Source organism: Macrosteles quadrilineatus, unplaced genomic scaffold, assembly GCF_028750875.1.
Source record: "Macrosteles quadrilineatus isolate MER2022 unplaced genomic scaffold, UCM_ALF_1.0 Scaffold_5__1_contigs__length_97177068, whole genome shotgun sequence".
Taxonomy (NCBI): domain Eukaryota; kingdom Metazoa; phylum Arthropoda; class Insecta; order Hemiptera; family Cicadellidae; genus Macrosteles; species Macrosteles quadrilineatus.
Window position 1 is genome coordinate 94,374,985 of NW_026542598.1, and position 12,146 is coordinate 94,387,130.

At 34.3% G+C, this 12,146-nt stretch overlaps 1 protein-coding gene across 1 annotated transcript; it reads left to right on the forward strand.

The window, feature by feature from the left end:
• The first annotated feature begins 2,897 nt into the window (after positions 1-2,897).
• LOC128995427 (uncharacterized) lies at positions 2,898-10,791 on the forward strand. The gene is made up of 3 exons (XM_054420444.1): positions 2,898-2,986; positions 8,739-9,767; positions 10,715-10,791. The coding sequence occupies exons 2-3, from the start codon at positions 8,759-8,761 to the stop codon at positions 10,744-10,746; spliced, it is 1,041 nt and encodes a 346-aa protein (XP_054276419.1). The 5' UTR covers positions 2,898-2,986; positions 8,739-8,758; the 3' UTR covers positions 10,747-10,791.
• The last annotated feature ends 1,355 nt before the right edge of the window (positions 10,792-12,146 follow it).

The following is a 12,146-nucleotide window of genomic DNA, read 5'->3' on the forward strand; positions in this document are numbered from 1 at the left end:
ACTATATACATTCCTTTCTTAGCTTTATCACCCTCAATCACATCACAGTTTTCTGGAAACTCAATTTTTTCATTTAAAATGTATACTTTTTTATCGTCAAAATATACTGAACCGTTGTTTTCTGTGATTTTGTTTACAGACATAAGATTCTTAGATAATTCAGGAACACAATACACATCTTTTAATAAGCATTCATCATATTCAATTGAACCAACCCCTGTTACAGACATACTTTGACCATTTTTAGCTGTATTTATTTTCTCAGAACATTGTCAAATTTCTTTAAAATACTCACTTTGACTTACCATATGAGAACTTGCTCCACTGTCTACAATGAATTGGCATAATTCGTTTAGACATTTTTCACTTTTACTCAAAAAAGCTATTTTAGCGTTTTTGTGACTTTTATTAAATGTATTTTGTTCAGGCTTACCTTTATTCCTAAAAAAACAGTCCTCCTCTCTATGATTTGTCTTTTTACAAATTCGACAGACTTTAAATATACAGTTGTTTTCATCATGATTGTTTTTCTTACATATTGAGCACCATCTCTTTGGGCAGTTTGCTCTAAGATGTCCTGTTGTACCACACGAAAAACATGTTACTTTCTTCTTCTTACCTCCATAATTTGCTTCCACTTTAAAAGATACGTTTTCATCCTCTTTACTTGCCATTTTCACTTTATCCTCTTCTAGAGTCAGTCTTGCAATAAGATTCTCGAGGGTTTTGTTTGTCTCCTGAGTAGAATCCCAGGCACTGCTGAAATGCTTAAAGCGTTCCGGGAGGATAGTCATTATCTTTGAAATCATCATTTGTTCTGTGATTTCCTCATTTAGACATTTTAATTTACAAACAATGTTTTGAACTTCACTAATATTAGTATTTACATCTTTGGATTGATCAAACTTGAAATTGTAAAAATCTTGAAGTAGTAAACATTTTTGTTGACCAGAGTCTTTTCTGTATATTCTCAATAGTGTATCTTACATTTATTTTGCTGTTTCACATGGCATGAGACGGACTTTCACTTTGTTATCAACTGTTCTCAATATTACATGTTTAGCAGTTGCATCTTTTGTCTTCCATTTCTCAATTTTGTCTGTATCACGTCCACATTTAGCCAAAAGTTCTGTTCCATCCACTATGTCCATTAATTTCTTTGCAGTAAATAATATTTTTACCTCAAAATGCCACATAGGAAATGTGCTAGAGTCTTTCAGTTTTTGTATGCACACTATTTCATCACTATTTACTGATGTCATCTTACCCTTATTTCTATTTTATTTTCACATAAATATTTTTAGTTATTGTTACAAGCTTTTACTGGGACTGGGCCCATAACCTTCTGTTTATTTTTGTAGGTTTACTTTTACTTTTATTACTTTTAATTATAGCTTTTAACATTTAAATAAGGACATAGATGAACTTGTAACAAACTTTATTTCTATTCAAACCATTCTTCATTATTGATCTTATTTACATAACACAAAACCAACAACATATGATATTAAGCTATTAACTATTTGACAGTTTCTAGGAGGCAAACATTTTGCCATTACACAAAGTACTATAAGTAATTTCAACAACTATAACATACTAAATTTTTATCAAAATCGTTCGGGCCATTTCTTAGAAAATCCATTTTCCGTTATTTTATGGGAAAATAACATAATTTTCAAAACTTTTGAACCGTAATTTTTACAGAAATGGGATTTGTACCATTTTGTTCAGAGTATAAAGGACTAAACATACTAAATTTTTATCATCATCGTTCAGGCCATTTTTGGGAAAATCTTGATTTTTCCGTTATTTTGTGGGGTTTTATGTGAAAATCCCATTAAAAATCAAAATTTCTAAAAAATGAAAAAAAAAACTATAAAAATGTTACCATGGTATATCATGGTAATTTTCAGAAAGAACTGTAGAACACTTTTTAGAAAACAACTGAAATTTTATAAATTTTTGTTAAATTCCTAGCTTTTTTGGGCATGGAGTGTTAAATGTTAACAATCATAAATGCCAAATGGTCATTTCACAATTTTAGACAGGTCGTAGGATTATTTGATCTAAAATGTTATTATATTATTTTATCTATAAAGCTCAAAGTACCCATGAACTTTTGAGAAAACTACAATTCACACCCCCATAAATAATATACATAAAATATTCGTCATGACGAGAAACCTTGCACAAAACTATCCATTATTTCATAAATTGTCCTATAAGGTCGGAATTGCTTTCAAAAGGGAACTCTCCATTATACCTAATGTTAAAAATACCTCAGCTGTACTTATTTGTGTTATTCTTTCAATTTATTACCTACAGGTCAGGTGTGATTATTTGTTGGTATTACTGTACCTGTTCTGTTTTGTTTATTTCAGCTAAACTTGACCAATCAATAGTTTTATTAATACTTTTGAAGTGAAACGCGGGGTGAAGCCCGTGGGTAACAGCTAGTTTATCCTAGATCTATTTCAATGATCATGAAACTGATTTTTCTCCCCGTTACAAAGCATGGGTACAACAGCTAATAAAAGATCAAATATATACACGCTATATGAGGGGCCCATATTCAACTATCTTTAAGAAAAAACCTAGCAACAGCTGATCTACATTGTGGATGGAATTACTACTACAAAATCCAAAATTTAATCTCAAACACAATTATTCGTAATACACATTTTGCGTCAAATTAATTAAGGGTCGAGGAGGTCTAGTTTCGTCCCCACAGGTCTTGTTATCCCGCGTGATGTGTGATCATTACAACAGCTGTTTTAGTCAGCTGGTAACACAGCTGGTATCGTTGGTGATAACAGAACAGTTGTGTGACCACGTTGACTAGTGCTCCCGGTATCAGTGCGTTCTACTTTCTGTCCTTTTACTTTCTTACTTTCGGTGTTTTAACTCAATCAAAGCAAATAGCAAATTGTTATTGTGTATGTGGTGTTTGATGGCTGACTTCGATTGTTAAAAGTGTTGCAATAAGGTAAGTCTAAATTATTTAATGACATAATTAACACCATTTGTGAACAATTCAAGTTGAATTATTTAATTGGTCTCGAAGAACGTTCGAGTGTATGCAAGACTGTATATTGTGTAAATACCATTTTACTGATTTAGTTACTGAGGAAATTTTGTAACTATCTATTATATTATTAAAGTGATACAATCAAATTTTATGTAAACGGTTAAGGCAATTTACCAAATAAAAATATAGGCATATCTCACATCAAAATTAAGCTTAGAATGTGTAGATTTGCCGAAAAGTATTGATATGGACGAATTTCCTAAGGGCTCTGCCTCACAGGCTGATTTCCAAAGGGCTACGCGTGGCATGCTTCCAAAGTTTACATGATTTAATTTAGTTAATGAAACAGCTGGTCAGTACAATGAACTGGTGTTTGTTTATTTACTCGATCAAGATGTTTGTGATGCTTTATGTAGATTTAGGAGGGTTATGTTTGGTTTGAAAGAAAGGTTGTAGGTATACGTTTTGTAAAGTATTGCTCAAAGTTTCATTTTTTAATTTATTTAGTAAGCTACATGTAAAGAGCCTTGACTAAAGTTGAAGAGTTATCGTAAAACATGTCATTCGTGAAGCATCAATATGAAGCAGCAATTGATGCTATTGCTACACTAAGGTAGCATGTCATTTTGGATCTATTAACATAAAAAGTAGGAGTTTGAAAGTAAGTAGGTTTACACTTTTAAATCAGTTTATATTTTCATACTAAATCATAGAGTTGCTGAAATTTTAAAACACACATCAGAATTACTTTAATAGTACTCTATGTCAAATTTTTTTCCCGTTGCAAAGCACGGGTGTAGCAGCTTGTTTACATATACAGGCCAAATTTTGATTTTCGTACATTGGTTTCATTAATTTTGTCTTTACAAAATCACTGTAAGATGAAAGAAGGTTGATTTTGTGCGATAATAATTATTTTAATGTTGGAAATGCAACTTAAAATTGGATTTACTTCAATGTTGAAATAAAGTTTAAAAAGATTCGAAACTGTAAAAAACTTTAAATGATCTGTAACAAATACGTTTGTATTTCAGCGTTTAAAATAATGCAAAGCCTAAATATTTTATTTGCATTTTCGTTGCATATTGTATTGTTAATAATTGCACATTGTCTGGCAAGTGAACGCATCGCCTGAACAAAGTTTTGATGTAGATGTTTTATCTATGATTATGTACTGAAATATAGGTAGAAAAACAGCTTAATTGTTTTAAAATCGACATTACTTTGTCAAAAATATAAATAGGTCAAACTATTTTCGAGATACATATTTATTTTAATTTAAAATAAACTGGAGTATGTCGTCACACACCAGTGTTTTTCATATTTAGTACATTATAGAGAAAAAACACAACTCAATACACAATGATAAAATGGAAGTTAAAATTTACCCTAAGGGTTTTAAAGTTTAGTCAAAATCATCGATGTAATTATATATCGATGGTCAAAATTAGCGAACCTTACTCGTAAAGGAAATTTAAACATGTTATCGTACATGTTGTTGTGGAGGGATGTCTATTTGCAGTAACGATACTGGATCTATATCCAATTTTGAAAGTTAACAAAACTCAACTTATGCTTTGCAGTAGACGTTTATTTATTAACTGAACCACCAACACAATACCAATGTGTAGGTTGGCAAACACGAGGGACGACAAACCCAACGAGAGGTACTGTAAATACAACAACCAATCTAATTACTAAACGAACTGCAGATTAAGTAACGCATGTTTACCACTGGCTACTAATTAAACTATCCGTGTTTTCTCTCAATTGTGCGGTTAGAGACTTGGGTTAGTAGTTTTTTTGTAATTACAAAAAAAACTACTTAGCTACTTTATCCGTTCCTTTAGGAAATTAAACTAGAGGGAAAACTCGTTATAAGTACTGTAAAACACGGTTGCAATATCACCACTGAATACAAAATACTACATGTTGTATTTTATGATCGACTTTACTATCGTGAAGTAAAATTCGTATAGTAGTGTTCGTCACTAGGGGCGAAAGTGGCTCTTTTTGGTACGCAATCGTGTTTTACAAGTGAGGCGCAGCCCAGCTTGGACTGTTCCCTATTTAAAGTTACCCGAAAACGATGATTTGGCTATAAAGAACTAAAAACTGATGCTTTCCTGACACTATGATGAAAAAGTATTATTTATATAGGCAACTATTTAACAGTAAGCTTAAAAATGTACTATTAACTGTTGTTTAAACGTCAGAAACATATAACAAGATCATATTCAGCTTTCAAACACCTATTTCTTGACGTAACAACAATAATTACATTAAACAAATAACACTATAGGGATGAATTTAATTTAAAACTTAGCTGTGTACCATGGAAGCGTTTTGCGGTTTCCTGTAGAGTGTCAGTTCAACGCGCCGCTATCATGGGTGAAAGCATTGTTATCACCTCAACCTTGTGCTGTGCTGCACTGTAGTCTCGGGTTGCTTCAATTACTCATTTCATACCTCCAATTACAATTACAATCACTATTGGACAATTGTGATGGAGACTATCGGGCGTGTTTTACCTCAAAATGTGAATGGAAAATGTAGAGTGAGATTCTGTGTGTAGCTTTGTTACTGACGAATATCAGTTCTCAATTGTCTTCAGGATCAACCAACGATCTAGGACAACTAAGTCAAGTTTCAACTATCAAAAAGCGAATCAATATCTAAATAAAATGTATTAAAAGAGTTCGTTGGACGTTTGTATACAGCAAATTTACCCATAAATATTTATTTTTACAGACAGATTAGGTATCAATAATTTAAAGCTCTCATCCTCTAGATGTGCCTTTTGCAGGTTTGGATAATATTCCGTGAAAGCCCTTAGTCTTACAGGCTTTTAATATTTCATAGTTTGTGCTGAATTCTGTTGTCATCAATCATTTAAACTTTTTCAAGCTAACATTTGTTCACATCAAAACAGATCGCCATGATACAATTTGGCTCCAAATATATAGCTACAGTTGGTGATGTTTTAGTGAGTTCAAGTAAAATATTGTTATGTTATTTGTATGAAATGTAAATAAGAAAATCATTTACGTTTGATTTTATGTTTTCATAGTATGTTTCATTAGTATTTGTAAACTTTCTACGGTGCCTCGAAGAGATCGCGCACGGACATATCATCAAATATATATCACTAAGTGACGCTGACTGTTAGTCATGGATAAAAAATGAATGAGGGTTATGAGTGTTGATTCCCTATCCAAGTCTCTGTCGGGTCTAGTACTGGTAATGTTGTCACAAGTGTTGCCACAACACGAAACACAATACACAATCACAATACACCTAACACCTACAACAGCTGACGTTCCTTATCCGGGTCGCTGATGTCAGATTTCCTTGGGTAATCGAGTTAGTTTGTATATTAAATCGGATTAGTACGTTGATCCACCAGGCTGCTTAGGTGAAAATTAGTTATGGAAGAGTGTAGAGAATGAGGGTGTATTGATGAATAGCATAAAGTTCTTCAGTAGAAGTAAACGACCAAGACAGTTAGGTTATCGAACGATAAAAACTGTCTTCACCCTGGATCGAACTGGGAACCTTTGTGCAGCAGGCGAGCATTCAATGCACTCAGTTACCTAGCTAATAAACTGTGTAGCCTAGCTATATAATTCTACCTTAAGTCCACCTACTGTATTAAATTATACAGATTAATGACCATTCAACAGTTTTTCAAATTTAGCATATGCTGGTCTGTGAAGAAGTTTCTAATCATTGCTATCAATACTTTTAATTGTAAAAATACATGCAATATTTCAAAACGTATTCCTTTTATTTGACTTATGACACCATATATGCGTTTTGACGTTTTTTAGTAGAGCCGCCACAAATAACTAACTAGCATTCATTCAATAATCGAATCACTACTGCGTCACTTAACCTAAATTTATTTCCAATGTAATAAGTAAAGCTGCAATAACTTTTGGTTACAATTTAGATCACAATATATTAATTCAGAAGAGGTTTCCTTTCCAAAGAGGACGAGACCTTCTCAGTACAGACGGTTTCAAAACATACATAAACTCATGTTTGTTTTTCCCCTTATTATTCATGAGTCATTTTCACCACTATGACATTTCAGTAGGAATGCAGCATACAGCATACAAGTGTTCAGCATTGAATACTGTAGTTCCGTATTGACTTTACTTTACCTGTTTGTGACTCACCGAACCAACAATAGATGAAGTTGTGTCGGTTGAATAGATTCACGACTTCGATAACATTGTGAGATATCACCAGACTGAAACCGGCGTAGTTTAGTTTCCATGCAGCTTCGCTGTTCTTTTCGTTTGACGTGTTGAACATTTTGATACGTTTATAATTAGGATTGAGGATGCTGATTTTCTAACCCACAAAAATTAGTGGCCCAATGTCGCTGACATATTTACAGAAAACTCATTTTATTGTATACTGTAGCTGTGAATCACATATTTTACGTCTAGTATGATTTAAAAGCTTAGGTACAACTGTTATTTCATTTAACACTGTTTCTTGTATGCATATAGAATAATAAATATTACCGTTTTAATTGTGGTTTTAGTCCACCATTAAGTGTGGGAATACGATATGCAATACAATTTTTAACTGGGTTCTGAAACTTTATACTAAACCCTACATGTTGAAATGTTGAACGATTTTTTAACGTCAAACCCTTAAAATTTAATCAGTTCTGAAAAAGATCTATCAAAATTAGTGATTGCCAATGAAGTGCCTAAATAAAAGATAGTTGTAGTCGTTAAAAGATAAAAAGTCCGTCTTCTTTTTGTCCTCAAAATACGTTAAACTCTCAGTGGAACGTTTAAGAGAGAGACAAGAAAACACAATTAAACGCCAAACACTATTGTCTTATTGAAGTGGGGGTCCGAGAAAACACTTTTAAATCAAATTTGACTGCAGACGTCCAAAGAAGTCCTAAATGCTCTTTCATTTGGCGAAGTTCACTTATTTCGCACATAACTTGAGAATTTTCTTGTATTATATATTTTTCTCTTATCCGTAATACTCCCTCTTAATTTTTTAGGTATTTATATTTTGTTAACTTTAAATTTAAAGATAAGTGATTGTATGAACTGAAGATCGATAAAAGTAATACAAATGTGGCTGGAATAAAAATTATCACTTGCAGTGTGTTTCACTGAAAGTGTTCAAGATAACCTTGTGTTTAGATTTAACCTAAACCCAATGCACTAAACAGGAGTGACTCACTTTCATATAATACACATTAGCCTTTTATGCTATAAGTCCGTGTTTAGGTATCTTACTTTAAATTAATTTAAATGTGTAAATATATTCAAGTCGTTTGCAAGTGAAACCTTTTTGTGACGAATATCAATGGTATTTCTTTACGTGATGCGTTTTGACTAGAGATCGAGGTTGGATTGTAACAAGACCAGTGTTTGGAAAAAAAGTTAAAAAATGCAATTGTAAAAAATCGCACAAAATACGCAACATGAACTATTAATTCAGATTAACCACTTAAGGTTCCTTAACCCTGCACCTTCTATCGACACATACGGGCTCGTAACATCTGCTGAATATTCATGCTACTCTGACAATTGATACTTTACCAGCTGTTAGATAACTAATCAGCTGATGTGTTATAATCATTCAGATTACTGTTTTGTTTATTCATGGTGTTTGTAAACTTTGAAGGCAATGACCTGAATGTTGTATTTACGGTGAAATTGTGTTGCAGGTTGAAAATGAGCGTTGAAAATGAAGATTAAAGAGATTCTCCCGTTCACGATTGAATCGCCGGTGATTCACTTGGTACAACCGAGTCCTACGATCCCTCTAGGACATGAAGTTGTCTTCCAACAAAGTTCTGCGAATGGTGGAGGAGTCAACGCCATTTACGCTCTTGCTGCCCAGGAGAAGAGAGTTAGAAAGCAGAAAAAGCTCCAACAAGAGAGTAAAAAGTTTAACGAAAAAGACAGTAATCTAAACTGTGGGTTTATCTCACCTCCTATACATCCAAGGATGGACGACAAGGCGAAAACCAAGGCGAGCTTCTACGATCTAAGAAACAACAGGTCGATGTCAATTGTGGAAACGTCTCTACCGAAGTTGAGTCCTACTTTGTCAGCGAGATCGAAATCGGTCGACGAATCTCCTAGACCGGAGAGACGAAAGAAAAGTCCGGACTTTGAAGATATCTTGAGAGAGTTAGGATGTTCCTCGAGAACTTCCGACGCCGGAGAATCCACAACGTCTAAAGCAAGTTCTGGAGAAAGTGAACCGAAGCAAGAAGTTCGCAAATGCTCGATCGCCAGCAACGACTCAGTATTCTATGACATATCCCTCGATGACGCAAACATAGACTCAAGCGCTTCTCCAGATATCGCTCCGAGGAAATCCTTCAGCGAGGAGACCTTTGACAGAAACCAATCCGCGTACAAAAACCGCACAAGGATTTTAGAAACGATGAGGAGGAGTTGGAGGACGATGTCTTCTGACTCGTGTGACGAGAGCTACGAAGAAGCCTGGAACAGTCTGAAGCCTCACGACAGAAGAAGAGTTTCCCAGATGGTGGACGACCTTCTGTTGGAGATCTACGGAGAGAAGGGGACGAGACCAGCAAGACGTAGAAGCTACACTGGGATAGCTAGAGGCAGATCTCCTGCTCTGGATGACTCACATTGTGAATCTCTGTATGAGGACACTTGTTGTACAGAGTACACGTCGGCCAATGAGAGCTTCAGACTGGCGTACTTGCAGCAGAAACGTGAGTTTTAGTTGGCACATTATTTTTTTTTAGTTTCAGTTTACAATCAATTTTATTTCACTGAAAGTATTTAAAAAGTAGTTAGTCGGTAATATTTTCAAATCCTGCAATATTCATAGTTAAACCACTTTTCCAGATTTTTTGAACGTTTGGCTTTGGTTTTGGATAGAAAATTGCTTACATGAATCATCTAAATAATTTTTATGTCTCACCTTCACATCCTTGGACATTAGGTTCTACCCCGGAACTGTTTTGCACCTTACTTCAGTCTAGTCCTAGATGGTGGCGGCATTACCACATAGATACAACACATTGGGGGTTGGTGGGATTTGAGCCCGGGACCTCGGGTTTCGAAGCCCCGCGCTGCACCACTAGAACAGCTTGCTCCCTGTCTACATCTATAGTAGAGTCATGTTGACAGACATACAGAAATTGAGTTAAGACGCGTTTCGGCTTCTCTTGTTCCTTAGGCGTTGGAACGTAAAATAAAACCAAAATGTTCATTAATTTACGCAATGTACAATAAACAAACAGACAACATTTTATTTATATAGATGTTGCCAAGCTAGGAAGCAGGGTTGCTACTACTGTATAGAGACTAGAGTTCCTGTTATAGTATTTGTTGCTGATACTACAGTATAGCAACCGTAGCAACTTCAACTACTATTATTGTAATCATAGTATTTTACTGATATTCCTATATTTTATGTCGTACAGAGATAATATACAGAAGGTTTGCTATATATTATATTACAATAGCTTACAACTCATGAAGCAAAAATACTGTAGGCCCTACCATTGACTATACTAGAGGTGTATAGTCAATGGCCCTACTCATCTTAAGTCTTCTTTCACGAAATACAAATTATAATTTCACTAAGCTTAGCATACTAATCAGCCTTTTATTTCAATTGCACTTTTCGAATTTAATTATTCTATTTTTCCAGTTGATTACATATTTGACCAACGCCCTAACTAAGCTCTGGAGTAATGTTTACACAGCAAATATTTATTTAGACGGGAAATAAATTGACTCTTCCTAAAATAAACAGTGTTGATTTTTGAACTAAAATCCGTTTAGGTGTTCCATTTAATTGAAAAACATATTTACAGGGGATGTAAAATGTTAATATAAACTAACAACTGGAATATATACTCATAAAATACATTTGGAATTATGTTAAAATGTTTACTGTGTGGTAGATGAACTATATGAAATATGTTTTGAAAATAACAATGTACATAAATATAGTTTTGTATAATAATAATGCTGTCTGGGCTTTATCCATATAAATAAAATTACAGTATTATGTCTGTACAATGCGTAGATTCATGAAGTTTTTGGTTACTTTTGCTATTGATATTTTAATAAAAAACACACTTTATTAGTTTCCTTGTAGCAGCTAATCATAACATAAATGTTAATTTAATAGATTAATTGAAAATCAATCCAGGCAAATGGAAATTCGCTTATAGTCGGCAGGTTTGCTGCAGCGGGGGTATAATGGTATTCAGTGGATTGGCAAGAATGCTTTTTAGCTATTAAAACATGGCATAACTACTTCAAAAATAAAATTACGAACCTTCTGTGCGGTGTTAAACACATTTTACCTAATGTGTACATACTTCATTTATGAAATACTAGCTGTAACCCGCGGGCTTTGCCCCGTTTAACTTCTTAATTTTCAAGATTATCTCGTTCGCATGGCTCAATCACGTCCTGGTTGAAGTTTGTTCGCTACGCTCACTCCCCTTTAGGTTGGAGCTCGTTCGCTACGCTCACTCACCTTTAGGTTGGAGCTCGTTCGCCACGCTCACTCACCTTTAGGTTGGAGCTCGTTCGCTGTGCTCACTTGCCTTCAGGTTAGCTCGTTCGCTACGCTAACTCGCCTCCAGGTTGAAGTTCGTTCGCTACGCTCACTCACCTTTTGGTTGCAAATTAGCTGTTGTCATAAATTATGTAAATGTAAAAGAAATAATAGTGCTGCACCCTGTTGGTAATCCTTGTAACTTTAATGCTATTGAACATCATAGAACAGAACCAACTTGTTTAATTGAAACAGCTGTTAAGATTCAATAATTCCATTTCTCATAAGGTTAACATGGGAAACTCCAGAGCCACTGGGGCGGAGCCCGAAAGGATTTTTGAAATAAGAATATGCCTATATGTTAATCGGGAATGTGAGCTATCATCATGCCAAATTTCAGCCCAATCCGACCAGTATTTTTCGCGTTCACTTGTCACAAACATACATCCATACATCTTTACATCCATACATCCAAACATTCTCATTTATAATATTAGTAGGAAATCATCTGTTCAGAGAATACGTCATGAAATACATATCAGTTGTTAGTACTTCTTTGATTGTCAATTCT